Source organism: Myotis myotis, unplaced genomic scaffold (genome assembly GCF_014108235.1).
Source record: "Myotis myotis isolate mMyoMyo1 unplaced genomic scaffold, mMyoMyo1.p scaffold_m19_p_14, whole genome shotgun sequence".
Taxonomy (NCBI): Eukaryota; Metazoa; Chordata; class Mammalia; order Chiroptera; family Vespertilionidae; genus Myotis; species Myotis myotis.
The window spans coordinates 41,169,679-41,188,533 of record NW_023416318.1 but is presented as its reverse complement, the minus strand read 5'-3'; the positions used below and the strand labels follow the sequence as shown (position 1 = coordinate 41,188,533).

Below are 18,855 nucleotides of genomic sequence, written 5' to 3'. Positions count from 1 at the left end.
AGTGGCAAGTGGGGTGAAAATTGGGGCTGAGACACTGGCCACCTGTGCATTCACCTTCTGGAACTCACTTTTCACTGCACTTTCACTGCTTGTTGGAGGTTCGTTCTGTTTGTCTGAATGCTTTGTATTGTTTTTCAAATCCTGTTCTCTCTCCCACTCCCGTCTCCTCCCCACACCCCAATCCCCCTCCCCACCAGCAGTGCTGCTGTGGCCGCTGATCCATGTGGATCAACACTTTTATGATCAGAGGAACACCTTTATGGGCCCAGAGGAACGCCACAAGCTGGGCCCCACCAGCCGCCCAGGGCAGCAAGTAAGTGTCACCGTCCCTCTGTCCTCAGGACCATCATCTCATTTCCAGTCAGCAAGGGGGTGGGGCTCAGGGACTAGTCCTCCTGGCAGCTGGGAAATGCCAGCCCAGCTTCTGGGAACCTCTGACCACACAGCTGGATCCCCACAGTCAGCTGGGTCTGAGAGCAGCTGCCCTGGGCATGGCCAGCAGGGGCATCTGAGACCCGCTCAGCTCCATCCATTCCTACTCTTAGCAAGGTGCTGGTCCGGCACCAGCCACAGTGAGTTCGGGTCAGTAGGGCAGGGCGTCGACCCAGCCGGACTGAGTAAAACGATATCCATCCGGACCTTTGTCTCAGTTCCCTAACCCCCTCCCCCCTAAAGAAGTCTTTTCACCCCGAGGACACGGCGTCATCAGAACAGAATCCCAGCAGTCCCATTGATGGGGTGAGGGCCTTCTCTCCGCTCTCCTGGCAGGTGGAGCTCGGCTCCTGCACTGCTTCCACTTTCTATTTTCATGTTTTCAACAATTCTGGGTATAGGCTCCAAAGCTTAGACTGCAACCTTCTAGACACTGGACATTGTCATCTGTATATGTCCCATAGCACCCACCCAACAGTGCACGTAGCACAGACAGGACACAGTGCCTAATAGATGTCTGGTGAGTGGCCTCATGGGAGTGTGAGATGGACTGACAGTCAGACAGGTGTGATCTGGAAAAGCCTGCAGTGAGCTTCACAGCAGGGGAGACAGACTCCACGGGGCAGGGGCCTCTCTGAACAGGGGGCTCAGTGACAGATAGAGAGGTTCTCGGAAACCGTACCCGTCACTCCAGCGCCCTCGCCATTCGTCCCGGCCCCAGGGGTTCCACAGGCGGAGGACGTCTTCCCAGCTTCTCCGGTACTGAATCTGCAAGGAAGAGAAAAGGACACCGTCAGAAGCCTCCAGCCAAAGTCAGCAGAAAGAGGGGATATGGATGCAGCTGCTCTTTACCTCCAAGGACTAATTTAGCTTCTGACCTCATTTGGCTGCAGCCAGAAAAAAAATAAATAAGGAAAAATAAAAATCAATGCCTGCTGCCTGCACAGAGCTGGAATGAGGCAGAGGAGAACATGGCTCCTTCTGCTCAGCACCTCGCCGCGCAGGGGCCACGTCATCGTTCCTTCCGACTGAACCCCAGAACTGGGGTGAGCTGATTGAACAGCAGGCAAATAGCATGGATGCCGCCTCCAGCTGCAGAGGGAAGGACGTGTGGGTCTCGAGCTTCCTCCAGGCCCTGCCACAGCCAGCATCTCTACCCCAGTCCTTGCTGCTTCCCTGCCAGGCGCCCACTGGGAGCAGTGCTGCGTCTCACAGTGCTGTCCTGAGTGAGGAGGAGGAGTTGAGCAAAACTGGGACCACTTGGAAATGGAGATGGGGGGTGGGGGGTGTAGCCTGCCTCATCCGGTGCCTCTATCTCTGTTCCGGAGCAGGGAGCCTCGGTGGTTTGGCCTTGCCTTTCCCCCGGGGACCTCCTCATCACTCACTCCCAGAAAAGGAGTTGGTACATTTGCTTTTTCAGACCACTCGAGGCCAGAGGGCAGAACTATTGAAAAATTACAATGAAATAATGGCACCCTTGGACCTACAGTCCCGGATCCAGCAGCGCTCAGCCTGGCGAGAGAAATTAAAGTATGATCGAGCTGTAGCTGGGATATTGATCTGTGCTAATGTTGTCTGCGGAGACAGGGGCCTGGGGGTGACGGAGGGGGCGGACTTGTTCAATGACTCCAGGTCAGAGGAGGCTGAGCTGAATATCGTCACATGGAAAAGAACCCGTGTACTTGGAACCAGGCTCTGGCCAAATGCCTGATGTGCGTTACATCTTTCAATCCTCTCAGGTAGATTTTCACACAATCGCTGTCTTGCAGAGGAGGGGACTGAGCATCAGAGAGGTTAAGCAACTTTCTCAAGGCCATAGAGTAAGCGGCAGAGGCAGAATTCGGACCCTAGCCACAGTCACTCTCCAAAGCCCAGGCTTTTAATTTCGGAACCAGGGAGGGAGAGGGGGGAGCGGGGTGGGGGGGTGGGGGGAGAAATAAAGGAACAGCTGCTCCAGTGCCCAGCCCATTCTTTGATGTGGCTGTGAACCTGACCCCACATATAACCTAAGCACCTGGCCAAGGCCCATGGGATCACCAGTAAAGCATTGCCATGACAGAGCAATGCAGTGAGACAAGGTTCCAAGACCCTAGCTTGAGCAATGCTCTTTTCTGTGGCTTTTCCTTGTCTGCTTCTATCTTTGGCTGGCATCGCAGTGGAAGGCGCTCTGGCTTTAAATGCCACACGGGATGGGGGTAGGGGGCTCCTCGCTCAAACCCAGGTTTCCTGTCCCTCTCTGCCCTACCCCAGAGCACCCCAGGCTTTGCACACAATGTACTGACTGCCAGCACCTGGTGGTGCCCACAAAGCAGGAATGAGTAATGGTTGCCCCGTGGCCCAAAGAGCTTAATGAGCCACCCTCAGTGCCTAACAGACAGTCAAGGGCTCAGCTGGGCCCAGGGGAGAAGAGTGGCCAGTGACTGGAGGGGGCTGGAAGAGGGCTAAATGAGGCGTGCAGATAAACACTCACCCCTTGCCCAGGGGAGTCATGGACCAAGCTAGGTACATAATAAAAAATGCCAATTTCATTTATCTTCCTGTCCGTGTCCCGCCCAGAGGGAGGATGAGCAGATTAAAAAGCACAGGGCATTTATGGGCTGGTTTAATCTTCACACTTGCAGAGAGTTATAACCTCCTCTTTCTGGAGGAGAAATTTTCACTAAGGCAAGTTCCTGGCCCCTTGTCCGACTCTGTTACTCCTTTCCTGTCAGTGCCCTCCTGGGGATCACATGGACCGTGGCCGGGTGGCTCAGGAGTCCATTTGAGATGAGAGCTAATCCAGGTTCTCTATCCTAGGATAGTATTTCCTTAAATGTATTCTCTCAAATGGTAGACCCATAGGCTGTTAATGCTTATTCCTAGAAAAGGGTTTCAAGGTTGATTAACACTAAGCTGTACCTGTTTGGCTAATACAGGCCTTCTCAGAGCCTTTAAAATGTTAATGTCCATCGTGAATCTCCAAGCAGGGGATCTCACCAGGCTGGTGCTCCTTACAGCACAGGCTGGGGAGTGTCAGCAGCCACAGAGGGGCAGGGCAGTGCCTACAGGACATAAAGTCTTCATCACCTGCCTTCGGAGGGGGGAGGAGTATCCTGTTCAGACCACTTATTGTATTACAGGAACAACCCAACGTGTGTGCTGTGGGGGAGCAAACACTCACATAGTGAAAGGAATCATCTGGAGCCTAACCCCCCACAGCCTGAGTCCTGAGTTCACCTCCCTTCCCTCGGCCCTTGGTGTGTACATGCCACTCTATAACCTGATGGTCTCTGCCGTCGCCATGCCCAGCCTCTGTGGGGACTCACATCCATGGCCATCTGGACCTCTCAACACTCAAGTCCCTTCTCGCCTGTGTTCAGAGGAGAAACAAAGACTGTCTCAGTGAATAACAAGGGCTGGGTCCAGGAATGGCAGGTGCATCATGCAGGCACCATGGTTCTTTCATTCCATGCCCAGCACAGATACCATCACCAATCACAGCTCTTGCCCCAGATCTGGAAGCAGTGCCAAAGTCTTGTCCATACAGCCATCCAGGCAGCATGGCCAATGATCAAGTTTGACTCATAAGAAAACCAATTTGCTGTCTCTAGCCCAAACTTGTCCACATCTGGGTCAGGGGAGGTGTGGGGAGCAGTGCCTGGACATAGAGCCAAGCTTGATGATGGTATTGGCTGTCCCTACCGAGAATTCAGGGAAGGGCTTGGGAGAATTCAGAGGAAGGGAGTCTGGAGCCACTGGGACTGGGATCTCTTCTGGCCTGGGTGTATCAGGACAACCCCTTCCTTGCTCGTGGGAAATGTGTGTTGAGCTCATCACGTATGATCTGTGATGAAGGAGCAATGATGTCACCTTCATAGGCCTAGGACAAATGCATTCACTCACTCATACAAGGGCACACATCGGTTGATCCAACTAGCATGGTGGGTGCCTACTGTTTCCCAGGTACTGTGCAGAGGAAGTAGCTGTTACTGATTTCTTTAGGGAGACGTAAGATTTTGTCCTTGTTCTGTGGGTTGGAACACTCCCCAAAACATGAAACAATGGAGCAAGTGGCCTTAGGTCGATGGACAGGAGAGACAGGTTGATACAGAGAGAGGGAAGGCCAGCAGGAGAAAGCATGCTAGAAACAGACCCGGCACTCCGCTTTCCTTGGCTCACAAATGCCCGTGAAAAATGTTCCCTGGAGTTTGGGATGCTATCTGGTAGGGCCTGGAAGACAGTATTACACCTCGGGATTTGTGGGAAGTACAGAGATGGGGAGCCTTTGTGGGAAGTCATCACAAGGCCAGGAAGCGCTGTCACCACATGGCTGCATGATAAGCGTAGATGGGCACCGAGGAGCTGTGGTGTCGGCCCGGCCACTTCAAGTAGCTGCGTGACCTTGTGAGAGACCGTCCCCTCACAGGCCTCCACTTCTTCACTTATGAATGGAGGGAGCTGGACTTTAGTAGTATTTTCTGGACCGGATGCTGCTGCACACAGTAATTACATATGTTTTTGTGCACACAGTCAGTTCTATATCAAGGGAAAGACTGTCCTCTGTGGCCACCCTGCCCTCTGCCATGGGAATAAAGTTCCAGCCGGGCATGTGGCGGTCCAGCTAGACAGTATGTTCCCCAGAATCCCTGCGCCTCAGTGTGGCCACATGTTCAGGTTAATGGCATCTGAGAGTGTGCCTTTCCTAATGTGTTCCTCCCAAAAGGATGCATCCCTTTCCCCTGGCCTCCTTCTCTTCCTCTGGCCAGATGAGGAGGGGCCCTGAGGCAGCTGCCCGGGGCTCATAGGTGGAAGTCCAATGCTGTGCATGGCAGAGCCACCTACTAGCTCTCGGACCACCTGCTTATCTGAGAGTAAAACAAACCTTACCTTGTTTGAGCCCTGTATTTTGGAGCATCTGTTACAGTAGTTTAGTTGGTATGTTACAACTAAAACTCTTCAGGGCAAAACTTCTCCTAGAGTCAGCTGGCTAGTTCATTCTGCTTTCTTTAAGGGTAATCCCCAGTCCAGCTAGCCCCTCACCCTGCCCGAGAGCCCTCAAGGAGAGCAGGATCCCTGGGGGGTGAGGGTACTGGGCACCAGAGCTTCTGGACGAATAGAAGGACTGAGCTATCTGTGATGGGCGCCACCACAGGTAAGAAGATAAACACTCACTGCAGCTTTGCTGGGCCTGCTGAGGCATGTGGTTCTGACGCCTGTTCCAAGGAGCAAGGCCATGGGGCCCAGCCCATGGAGCCTTACCTGCTCGGCCCCAGTCACGGTGTAGGCATGCTGGCTCACCAGGCCACTCTCCATTCTTCTGGCTTCCCCTGTCGGCTTCACGGGAGAAAAGCAGACCATGCCTTAGACTTTCACAGGTTCTCCCGAGAGAGAGAACAGCACAATTCATGGGCCCTGCACGCCGCCCGCAGCCGGCCTGTGTGAAAAGTGTCCTACGGACTCCGGCTGGAGGGCATGCATTCCTGGGACTCTTCTCTAGAGGTGGAGTTTGAAGGCTGCTGGGTGGTTGAGGCTCCAGGCATTTCATACCTCAAGAGACCACCCACTGCATGACTGATAGAGCCTGAGGACCTGGGAGGGGGGGCTGCTTGCTGCCCCAGTCACTCGCCATCCCTGAGATGGCAGGGAACCCATCTGCTGGGCAGGGAACCCGTCTGCTGGGCTTCCCCACCCTGCTGCGAGTGACTGGGGTTTGAAGTGCATCTTAGTTTGGGGTGGTGTTTCAGATTAGGAACGTGCGGCTCAAAGTCCACATGTTTCAAGAGTGAAGGAGGCATCCTCACCTTGTGAGTAGGGAGCTGGCCATCTCAGAACAGACTAATAATTTGGAGGCTCATCCAAACTTTTCAAAAGGAGCCATGCTGCCTTTGAGAGGCTGCCTTTGTAAAGAAACACTGAGAATCAAAGGCCCCCCAGCCACTCACTCTGGAACCATTGCCTCTGGTCACGGGGAAGTAATAGGCAAAGTCTTTGAGGTCAGAAAGCAGCATCTGAACCCCTGCTCAGCCACCTGCTGGCTGTGTGACAGGGAGCATTTTCCTTGGCCTCTCTGAGCCCATTTCCTCTTCTGTCAGCGAATCCTGCAATCCTATCTCAGAGGGAGGGCTGTCTTGAGAATTGAAGGACGTGACCTCAGTAAAGTACAGCATGTCCGACTGTGCTCCAGTAGGTGGCTTTGACCGCTCCCTCCCTAGCTGAAGGAGCCAGTGGCTGAACACACCAGGTGAGGAGAGCCCGGACCCATGCGAAGGATTCCTGGTCTACTCACCCCGGCTGGCGTGGCACAGGTCATCAGGGAGCCTGCCTTGGCAGCGGTCTTTACCATCGTCACTAGGTCAGAAGGGGAGGAGTGCAGGTCGATGCTGGTGACCACCCCTCCCGTGAGGTCGACCAGGGCATCGGGGAGGTAGCCGTAGTGCAGGTGCTGATAGGATCCATGGAACCTGGGAGAGAAAGTCAGACCCAAACCCTGTGGTGCCATCAGTGAGACACTCAGAAAGGGAGGCTGTGCAGCTGACTGCTGCATGTTCTGCAGGTGATGGACTGTCTGTCCACCCCGGACCATGGCCAGCCACCTTTCATTCACCTGGATGGAGACTCTAGGCATCTGCCACCCACAGCCGCATCCTTTCCCTGGTCTCCCGGGGCCTGGGCAGCCCCGCGAGCAGCAGTGTTGTGTAGAGGTCAGGAGTGCAGGTGCTGGAGCAGGCCAGGGGTCAGATCCCAACCTCACCCCGTATTTAGCTGCTTGACCCTGGACAAGTTACTTAACCTCATGGGGCTGGACCTAGGGCCTGGCTCATGGAAAGTCCTAATAAGTACTGGATATTATTATGATGAGTATCCACTGTTTCCTGTTCAGTTTAACAATAGTGGTAGGTGCTTACTGTGTGTGGGGTGTCATGCCAGGTGTTGAGCATTCAAAGGTGAACGGGACCCCATTTCTGCCCTCAGAGAGCTCATGGGCAACTGCCCTGATGCCTGCTGTGGCCAAGGCAGCCTCTGTTCTCACATTGCCCAAACCTTGACCCGGTTTCCCATTCCCATTCTCAGATTTATCACCCAGCAGCACCAGGGAGATAACAGAGGCAACGGAGGTGCAGATACCAAGCTCTTCACAGGCCAGCGGCAGCGACATTCCCACCACAGCCTTCTTTCTGGGAATGCAAGTCACATGGGCATCGGGGCTTGGGTCCCTCCCTGCGGCTGCCTCTAATGGGCCTGCGACCTTGGACAAGACCTCACCCCCCGCATCCCAGTCCTCAGCCTTTCACCTGGAAATGATGAGATTGGCTGGATCAGGTCTGGGGGCTCCTCAGACACTCCTTTCTCACCCCATTTCCACCTCTGTCCTTCTCTCCTCCAGAGTATCACCCAGAATTCACGTAAATTCACTTCAGCAAATACGTATCAAGCAGCCACTGTAAGCGGGACACCATCCCAGGCAAAAATGCCTTGGATGGCTTAGAAAAAGTCTTTCAGTAAAGAGAGTGAAGGATACACGGAACAAAATAGCCATTCCATGGGAACAACCGTGTGACTGATCCTAACTTGTTATCAGACTGGTTCTAAATCTTATCTTTCTCTCCCTCTCTCAGACTCAGGGTTATGCCCGGTACCAGACTCTTATCTCTGAGGTGTTTGCTTGGTCAACAGCAAAGTTTGCCTTGGACCATGACTGTGCCTGGTTGGGTGTGAATGTCTGCCTCTCTTGATTTCCCACAGGTATTGTGGCTCCTGATCTTAGATGGGGAGGGCTTTGCTGAGGGCACTGCAAATTCAGAGACCCATTTCTGAGCCCAGCAATGTGGCCTCGGGCCCTGCAATGGCTCTCCCCTAGCCCCCAGCTTCAAAGAGGGCTGCAGCAGAGTCACCCAGAAAAGCAGCTTCTGGGCTCTGCCCTGTCACCTCAGGCCCGCGTCCTCAGGGTCTCTGGCTTTGGCCGATGTCTTGCACCCGCATGGTTCTGCAGTCACCACCGAGACAGCCGATGCAAGCACAGGACCCGTGGCCAGCAGCCCCCTTCCGTGCCTTTCACAGCCTCTGGCTCTCTGCAGTGCCCACAGCCCGTCCCCGCGGGCGCTACCTCTCTGCTTCACCAGCGCGGGCTCACCGATCCTGCTGATGCGTCAGGAACATGGCAGCTATTCTTAGCCCCCTTTGCTGACAGGAGAGCGAAGGGGAAGGAGAGATAGCGAGCACTGTGCTCACCACACCTGTCACTGCGCCTCATCACCCAAATCCAGGAATTCGGAGAGAGCCTTGTTCTCATCCGTTTGCTTCCGCCTCATTTTGGGGACATGTCTATCTTTCCAGAAACTATATGAAAGAGGGAAGGATTCGGATGTCTAAATCAGAGCCAGAGAGGATGCGGAAATGCTGCAATTCTTAACTGCAGAGATTCTAGAAGGGACAACATGCAGCCCACCTGATCTTGCCCCCAATCTCCTCTCTGTTTTATGACCTCAGGGGGAAGAATCTGCAAACACAGATTTCTTCCCTTCACCCCCTTTGGCTGCCCTGACCAGTGCATTTCCAGACTCCCAGCCACAGGAGAGTTGGAAGTTTGGAGGGCACGTATTCACTTGTCAGTGCCTACAGCCTTGGAGGGAAAGAAGGCCACCTCATCTGGACAGATAGCTTCTCTGTCCGTGCTGTGGTCCCCATGTGCCAGACACTGAGCACCAAAGAAGCAAAAAAGACAACTCCTTTCCCAAAGGGCTGACAGCATGAAGGGATGATGGAAAAGCACGTGCTGACGGAGAACAGCTCTCTGTCCAGCGTGGCCTCAAACTCCCTGTGACCTTGGGCAAGTCATCTCCCCTCTCTGAGCCTGTCCCCTCACATCCCAAAGGAGAAGGTCCAGGGGATGCTGAGAGCAGTGCTGCAGCTCTGATGGGCTGTGATCCTACCTGACTCACTCCTGCATTCTGTTACTTCCCCTTTTGGATGGAGGGGAAAGCTTTGAAACAGCTTAATAGTTGAAGCATTTTGTCCTCGGCTACATTTCTTTAGGGAGTGGAATGTGGATTCAGGGTCCAGTTGCCTATTTCTCTTCAAGCTGAATGACTGACTGCCTTAGGTCAGCTGTTAACAAAATGGGGTCAGAGTCATCATTCCATTCCACAGGCTTTCTGATTCTCCCTGTGAGCTGCCAGCTCCCTCTCATCCCACCCCCCACCCCGCCTTTACAAGGCCCCGAAGGGGTGAGGCTTGACTCCATACTGGAAAAATAATGGCAGTGTTTGTGAATGAACCTCCCAAGCACATGAATTGGTTCAATAACCTAGACTGGGATCTGGGCTTCACTCTCCAATCCTAACCAACAGCTCTTCTTTACACTGGAGAGAGCAGCTGCTTTCCTTTTTGACAAGTTGGCTCAAAAGGAAGGATGCAAAAAAAGAGGTGTCAAGACGTCTTACTGTTCAGCTTGTGACCCACAGAAGGACAGGGGCCCGATAGTCTGCGCTGTCACCACCCCTCAGGGAGGGCCCCGGATGGGACTGGACCTGGCCTTCAGTCTTGCTAAATGATGTCTTCTGTCACATGACCAAGGACCTCAGCAGATTCAGGCCAACTACTTACACCTGGGTCACATCACCATCCAGAGCCTGGGCATGAGGGGCTGGTCAGGATGACCTTCAGGAAACCTGATGAGGCAACACTCTCCACTGCCCATTTTCTCCTGAAAGGCAGGGGCCTCTGGCTCTCGTCTCCTAGTGTTGATTTCTAGCTCTGATGTGTCCCTCGCCTGTGTGGCTCTTTAGAAAATGACTTCTTACACACACAGGTACTTTCGCACACACATCTACATGAACCAGTCTGAGAGTCTATAACCCAGTGCCAAGCACAGAGCCTGGCCTATGGTTAAATGCTCAATGAACTTCTGTTGAATAAAGGTAGCCCAAAAGAATCTAAGCAAAACGTGAACTGGGGTGTTTGTAAATCCCTGAGCTTGTCAACACCAGGAGACAGCACCGCATCATGGTGTTTGGACCATATCATACTGAACATCTCCCCCAACCTCCCACATAAATGCAATCCCACAGCAGCCCCAGCAGGCCCCCACCGACCCGACCTCACTTTGAACTGTCCCTCCCCTGGTTCTCTGTTGGAATCATTCCCACTGTTGGGATGCCTCCCCCACATACTTCTTCCCCTGCTGAAATCTACCCATCCTTCAAGGCCTCACTCCATGCCATCTCCTCTGTGTAGCCTCAGACTGACTCTGAGTCTGAAAGTCAGAATTGTTTTCTCTCTCCTTTGTCCTCTCAGCAGACTATGACCACGATATTATATTTTATTTGGGCTCTCTACCAGCCCTCGCAATAATATCATTGCCAGTGCATATCTCTGTCCAGCTCTGCCCTACCCATCCCTTGCTAGGTGCCTCTGGGTCTCTCCCAAGGGCCCAATGTAGCCTTGCACACCATGAATGTTTATGGAGGATGCCCAGCTAGGTGCAAAGGCTCTGATGCTCCCAGGGGCATCGCTTGCATTCAGCAAAGCTGCCGATAGTCTCGGGCCGGCTGGTGGGAAGCATCTGCCAGGCCCAGCAGCTGCACAGGCGGGGCAGCATCGAGGCCCTGGGCTGAGGGGCGAGCCCGTCCTTACTTGGCATAGGCTTTCTCCAGCAGGCACGGCCAAAACTCTTGGTTGTTGAGAGGATGCACAAAGAGGTACTTCCCGTTCAGGACAGGCAGGCGATCATCAACCACCACTTCCACCCACTGGCCACACTGCCAGAACTGGAAGAGAGATGAATACATGGCTCAGTAGCATTGGGGTAAGGGAGCTCCTCAACCCGCAACCTGTGTCAGAAGATAACCACCGTCACCACATGACCTCCACAAGGCAAAAATGAACGCTATCCAGAACAAATCTCAGCCCACGTTGATGGACAAGGGATGTCATCTCCACTGGCAGATGGAGAAAATGAGTCACAGACCAAGTTAGTCAAGGAGAATACAGCACAGCAGAGAGGAAGGAGACTTAGGTTCTAGCCTGACTTTGCTCCTAACTCTGGCCTCATTTTGGCGAGTCCTTTGTGAGCTCCGAGCAGGAGACTCTCCCGGTGTAGCCAGGCACAGAAGGGCAGTGGGGAAAGCAGATGCTGAATGACAAAGCAGAGTGGCAGATACAGATGCTGTCATGGCGAAGGAGAGCCTGCTGGGAGCTGAAGGCTGGCGGGAGGAGGCCGGGCTGGGCAGGTGGAGAAGAGGCGGGAAAGGCATCCCAGATGGCAGGGACAGCGTGGGCGAAGGCCCAGGGGCCGCAGGATGAGCAGTGCACAGGAGGACTGAGCAGTTACAGCCTCGCTCTGGCCCTGCCATCAGAGCAGCAGAAATGACACCGGCTGGCGCTGCTACTGCTAAGAGCACAAATGAAGCAGATGTTCCTCTCCAAAACAGACTGCTTTAATCCTCAGCATTCAACTCTTAATGGTTCACCCAGGACATCGCCAAATGAGGAAAATCCATAATACAGCCGGCCTTTTGGAGTCTCTTCTCTGGTCTCTCCTGTGCTGGCTAAGCAGCAGGGCTTCTGGCTTCAGGCCTGAGCCTTGATGAAGGCAAGTCTCCGACAGGTGGGCTCAACATAAACCTGGGTGGATGCGATCTATCATCTGTGTGGCAATAACAGGAAGCCATCCACAGGGCCTTTCCACAGCTGGGTGTCCCAGATGTCGGGTCTGAGAACGCACTTTCAAAGCAGAAATGGAGACCAAGATAGAGGTGCCAGTGGAGACAAATCAAAGATGTTTTCATGGTCACCAATGAACCCGGGCACTGCGGTCAGTTCTGGCACCGCCGTGGATTCGTGTCCCTATTGCAATGAAGATGCATCGATGGGTGAAGTCGAGAGCCAGCAGGGATGTTATTAGAAGGAGATCGTGAAATGTGGTTGAAGCGCCAAGGAAAGCGAATCCCAGCTCTTAGCAGAGGGCCCTGGAAGGATAACCCAATCTGGATTTGGGTTTAATGGGCAAGCCAAGTGTGGTAGACAGTACCCAGTCAGTGGAAATGTGCTTGAGTCCTGGTTTTGTCTTTAGTTATCTGAGCAACAGACATTGGGTAACACACTGAATTCTCTGTGTCTCAGTGTCCTCATCTGTCAAATGGGGGTAAGAGTAAGAACTGCCGCCCGGGGCTGTAATTGGGATCAGATGAGACTGTGAAAGTGAGATCGCAATTTTGAAAGTAGAAACTGTTTTTCAATAACAGCCTTTCCATTCAGCACCTAAGACAGTGCCTGGAGCACAGTAAGTCATGCAGAATGAACGAGTCCTGGCTTGAAGGAGCTCCTCTGGTTGGTTCCCCCTTACAAGTCACCCTTACCCCATCTTCCCACACTGGTAATGTTGACCAACTTACTTCCCCTGTATCAGATATGATCATGCAGAGCGTGTCCTGCCTGGGCCTCAAGTTGTCCTAACTCCTATCACTCAGCCAACATTTGCAGCCCCGAGGCAGTGCAGACACAACTGAACCCTGCATCTTCTAGCTCAGTGGTCGGCAAACTGCGGCTCGCGAGCCACATGCGGCTCTTTGGCCCCTTGAGTGTGGCTCTTCCACAAAATACCGACTTCTGCGCATGGGCCACGAAGTTTCAACCACACTGTACGTGCACGCCCACACATAGTATTTTGTGGAAAAGCCACACTCAAGGGGCCAAAGAGCTGCATGTGGCTCGCGAGCCGCAGTTTGCTGACCACGGTTCTAGCTCATGCCTCAGTGTGCTCCTTGGCCCAGCAGCATCAGCATTACCTGGGCACTTGTTAGAAGACCCAGGATGCAAATAACTGGACTTCAGGAGGAGAGAACAGGATAAAGGAGGATGCCCAGAATAATGGAGGGAAGTTTAGCTGAGCAAAAAAGGAGCAGGTCTTCAGGAAGAAAGGGCTTACTGAATTCCAGGCAAGATTGATTTTAAAAAGGCATCATCTGGACATATTCCAGAGAAATTTCAGGAAACCAAGGGAGAAAGAGCCTCTTATTAATTTGTAGTCTGAAAGAACCAGTTACATACAAAGTAAGAGCATAGATTAGCACTGGATTTTTTCTTCTGCAACATAGGACCCTATAAGACAATGGAATAATGTTTATAGAGTCTTAAGGAAAGGGAATGTGATCCAAGAATTCTAAACTCAATTGCAATATCATTCTTAAGAAAGAGCAAATAAAATACACTTATGCCATCTGAGGAAATTATTCAAGGAACTATTCCTACCGAATGACGATGAAATGGGAACAAAAGTCTTCAATAAGAGGAAATGAAGGGTGAGAGAAACAATAGTGAGCAATAGGTTTAAGTAAGGTTTAAATTGTATAAGAAACATCAAATAGTGAAAATGAAATTGATAATGAAGGGATGAGCAAGGATATAACAGGGAAATGTAAATAGCAGGAAGCTGGAATAGCAATATGAATATCACATAAAGAGGAACTGAAGGCCCAAAGCATTACATGTGACAAAGAGGGATATATTTGTAAGCTTTATTTCACCAACCAGATAATAAGAATCTTCAGGCACTAATGAATATAGCAGGAAGAATATAAAGCCAGAATATCTGAAAGCATAAGAGGAACTCTCCAAACTAACTTTGGGGAACTTTATCACCTCTTTTAGAATTTGACAAATCACACAGACAAAAAATAAGCCAAGATAAAAGAGATGATTGTAGATTATACAATCTGCAAATGAAGCATTTACAAAAATGTGATGGACTTGACCATAAATAAAACTTCAATAATTTCTCCAAACATAGAGATTTATGGACTATATTTTACCATAAATCTAAAACTCTACAACCAAAAGATGACCTCCCTATAAAATGTATTCAAAACTAAAATTATATTATATTAAAATTAATAAAAGTAAGATATTTTATATTGAAACCTATAGACAGAAATAAGATCTCAGAGGAAATTTTCTAGTCTCGAAGTTTTTATGATTAAAAAAAGACTAAAAATATTAAATGTGAAGATTCAGAAAATTTAAAAATCACCATAAAATTAACCAAGAGAAAATAAATGGGAATTAATGAAAATAACTAAAAGTAATTATATAAATCAAAGCCTTAATCATCTGGATCTGTTATGTATTTTACTTTCAAACAAAAGATAACCAATGAATAACACCATTATTCAAATTATGTCAGATTAAAATATGTAAAGCTCAATGGGTTCACTTTAAAAAGTTAGTAAAACTCAAACATTTAAAAAAAAAAACTAGACTCCAATTCTATATATTACATAGATGCAATAATTCTAATCAAATTTTTAAGAAATTAAATCCAACAGTGTATTTAAAGAACAGAGCACCAGGAAAATCTATAACTAAAATCCAGAGAAGGCAGGGTTTTGCTCTTGTCACTCTTATTCAAAATTGTCAGGTACTAACTTAAGAGACAAGGCTCACGGGCAAATAATTTATATAAATATTAAAAGAAGAGACAAAATCATCTTTATTTGCAGAAAATATTAGAAAACTAAAAAATCCAGAGTCTACTAAAGAAAAAGGTTAGAACAAATAAAGGAATGTGGTCAGGTGGCTGGATAGAATTTAATATCTAATAAGGAGTGGCTTTTCTCTTTTCAGCAACATCTAGAAGTTAGAAATGAGGGGGAAAATCTCATTCACATAAGCTACAAACTGTAAAATATGTGAGACTACATTTACCAAGAAGGGTCCAGCACCAATAGGAAAACAAAACCATAACATTTTATTGAAGGGTATAAAACTAGTTCTGAATAAATGGAAAGATAGACCATGCTTCTGGAATGAATCATTAACATAATAAAAGTGTAATTTTTTCCAAATTAATACATAAATTTATTGCTGCTCCACTTCGCCTCACAATGGCTTTTCTTTTTAATTAGACACAATGATTTTAAAGTTCTCATTGAAGAATAAATGTGCAAGAATTAGCAAGATATTTCTGAGAAAAGAATAATGAATAATGAAGGTGAAATCATCCTACCAGATGTTACAACTTATTCTAAAGCTACTGTGATAAAAATAACCAGATAAGGCACCAACTAGATATAGACAAAACTTGATGATGTACAGGGTTCTTGATCAAAGACTCTTTTTTTCTTTTGGTGATTGCATCTGCCTTTAAAAAATATTTACATGAGGACTCGCTCACTCACCCTCTCAGGAGCATGCCCATGCCTCTCCCTTCCTCCTCTTCTTCCCCCACAGGCACACATCTTCTAGCCTCTAAGGGACCCCAGGAGACTTGCCACCAGGGGAGCAACGGGCAGTGGCAGCTCGTCCTGGATTAACCCCCTGAACTTGTCCCCAAGGCCCCTTTTCTCTGATTTCTCAGTGAGCCGGAGCAGCCCCACCTAGGCTCTCTCCTGTTGCTTCTTCTATCCTAAGCCCTTCCTTGTTTCACCTTCCTCAGCTTTAATAAATGTGCTCTCAAAAGTAAATGAATAAATAATACAAAAATAAAAATAATTTACATGAGAACATTTTTACTCTCATCTTTCCCAGGCATTGTCAGATCATGAGCTCACATCCTTTCTTGGAGCTATGCAAAGTAACTAACACATAAGTTAGTGCCTGTTCCATCTCAGGATGCCAAGACAAGAGAATATTCAAAACAGCCATTCCCTGTGCTCAGAGAAAACCATGTGGGAGCATCCCAGCAGCACACATACCCAGAAACAGAAAATCCCTGCATACTGGTGGGAAAAGCTTTGGTTCATCAGGATCTTCTGCAGATGCTGTGGGTTCTGTGTCAAGGAGCCCAGTGCTGCCAGGAACCAGCAGTCCCCTGTAAGGGGACACACACCAAGTGTGAGAGGCTTACTGGAAGCCCCACCCCATGCATTTCGCAGGTCTTTGTTACCAGAGTCCACATATGTCCTTCTGAATAATGTAATTTTTTTCTATCTGAGAGAGAATTGAAGGAAGGATTCACTAGAGCCAGTTCTAAGTAAGACAGAGGAGGAGCTGGTGGTGATGATAATGATGGAGGTGATGGTGGGGGTGAGGGTGATTGATGGTGGAGGTGATGGTGGGGGTGTCTGATGGTGGAGGTGATGGTGGGGGTGATTGATGGTGGAGGTGATGGTGATGGTGATTTATGGTGGAAGTGATGGTGGGGGTGATTGATGGTGGAGGTGATGGTGGGAGTGATTGATGTGGAGGTGATGGTGGGGGTGATTGATTGTGGAGGTGATGGTGAGGGTGTCTGATTGTGGAGGTGATGGTGGAGGTGATTGATGTGGAGGTGATGGTGGGGATGATTGATGGTGGAGGTGATGGTGAGGGTGATTGATGGTGGAGGTGATGGTGGGGGTGTCTGATGGTGGAGGTGATGGTGGGAGTGATTGATGTGAAGGTGATGGTGGGGGTGATTGATGGTGGAGGTGTTGGTGGAAGTGATGGTGGTTTGAGGGAGGTCAGGAGAGCGCCAGCCAGACTTTGGCAGGGCTGGTGGGCCAACTTGTCTTCTGATTCTCATTTTGCCAGAGATGCTCAGAACTAAAGTGACAGTGTCTTTTGTTGTCAGCAAATAGATTTGTGCTTTTCTTTGTTAATACTTGCTCAGCCTCTCCCTGTGTCAGGACCCCTCTAGCCCACACAGGGGTTCTCTCCTCTTCCCCCTTGAGGGCAATGAGGCCTTGAGTTTCTCCTTGGAGGTCATGGTGAGCCCTTTGAGCATGAGCATCATCCCCTTCTCCTGAGTCTTCCCTCCTTTCTCTTCAACGCAATCAATTATTTGAATGCCATCTTGTGTCAGGCACAGAAATGACCTCAGAGAGGTCCCATCTTCACGTAGGGGAAGCTCTAACTGGAGGATTATTAGCTGCTGGGGGCTCTTCCCAACACTGAAACACAGGCTTCTACCCACTTAGCCCAAGACACCGTGATTCCATCAGGGGAAGTCCAGGTGCAGGCATAACTTGTAGGCAGGCATTTTAAGGATATAGTCTGTTCTTAGAAGAGTCTGATTGTGCTGTCTCCTAATTCCCTGTCCACATTCCTCTCTCAGCCTGTCCACCCCGCCACTCCTGGGCTTCTGGCTCAGGGATTTCTCTCGGCCATTCCTGGTCCCACCCAGTGGCCTTCTTCAAGGCAAGCCCTCTTAGCAACAACTTTGATCCATGGCTGTCTGGTGGGTGGGAAGGAGTCAAACAGCCCTGGATTCAAACCCAACTCTGTCACTTATTGTTTATGTGACATGAAAGACATGATTTTGCCTCTTGGACCCTTTGATTGTGCATATGTGTATAGAGTGGGGATGTTACCAGGCATAAAGGAAACAGCACATGCACACAGTATCTAGCACAGCATTGCAAAAGCTCAATGAACACTTGCTTCCCTTTCTCGGTCTCTCTCTCCTTCCCATCTTCTGGATGCGTCTCTCTACCCAGTGCTCAGACTAAATCCTGTGTCCATTTTCTCCCTTTCTTCGATAATGCCTCACTGCAATGGCCCTGCACACCCATGGCTGAGCTGACGTGCAGGCTGCAGACTGGACATGGGCTGTCCATCTCCAGTAGCACTGAGGGGCCAGCCTCCCCTCTCAGCAGCTGGGACAGAGTTCTTAGGGTCTCCACACCTCCCTATCCAGAGGCTGACTTTGAGCAGCCTGCCCTGATCCATGGCCGGAAGAGAAGATGGTGAGTTCTTACCTGCATCCCCTTGCTGGATGTCAAATCTGCTCACACCTTCCAGGATGAAATGAGGCTCTGCTTTACCCATCAATAAATCCTTAGGAAAGAGGGAGAAAAGCCATGAGCAACTTTCATCCCTCTATGTCCCAGAGTGGTACCCAAGACATCACTCACTTTGTCTTTGAGAAGTAGAGGTTAATTCTTAAATAGGTGCTTAAAAGTTCCCCTCATTCTTCAGGATTTATTGCTATCAGGAAGGCAGCCGTCACCAGGGTGTATATGTAACTGTGAGACAGGCAATAAATACCTAAGCAACTGCATGAGGAGATAACATCAATAAGGTCTTAGGATCCCCGCATCAGATATTCAGCCATCCTGGTCCTAACAGGCAGTGTTTTATGAAGAGGTTATAAATGAGAGAAAAAAAAAATCGGCGCCCTAACCGGTTTGGCTCAGTGGATTGAGCGCCGGCCTGCGGACTCAAAGGTCCCAGGTTCGATTCCGGTCAAGGGCATGTACCTGGGTTGCGGGCACATCCCCAGTGGGAGGTGTGCAGGAGGCAGCTGATCGATGTTTCTCTCATCGATGTTTCTAACTCTCTATCCCTCTCCCTTCATCTCTGTAAAAAAAAAAAAAAAATTAAAAAAAAAAGAATCGGATACATTTATTAGAGGAAACTTTTATAAACATAATAAAACTTTCCCGTGTGAAATGTTGTCTCTTAGAAGTCAGCCTGGGCCTTCTGGGCTTCAGGTTCAAGTGCAGCCACGTGCTGTTCAGGATGCAGGAT

The 18,855-nt window shown here is 49.9% G+C and overlaps 1 protein-coding gene across 1 annotated transcript in view; it reads right to left on the bottom strand.

The window, feature by feature from the left end:
* The window catches only part of CAPN13 (calpain 13), a 66,546-nt gene that overhangs the window by 24,145 nt on the left and 23,546 nt on the right, over positions 1 to 18,855 (bottom strand). Inside the window, exons 3-8 of the mRNA XM_036335549.1 lie at positions 18,084 to 18,162; positions 16,101 to 16,216; positions 11,044 to 11,177; positions 6,698 to 6,872; positions 5,671 to 5,745; positions 1,115 to 1,200 (exon numbers count right to left, since the gene is read on the bottom strand). Of these exons, the coding sequence (XP_036191442.1) occupies positions 1,115 to 1,200; positions 5,671 to 5,745; positions 6,698 to 6,872; positions 11,044 to 11,177; positions 16,101 to 16,216; positions 18,084 to 18,162 (665 nt within the window). The remainder of the gene's footprint in view (positions 1 to 1,114; positions 1,201 to 5,670; positions 5,746 to 6,697; positions 6,873 to 11,043; positions 11,178 to 16,100; positions 16,217 to 18,083; positions 18,163 to 18,855) is intronic.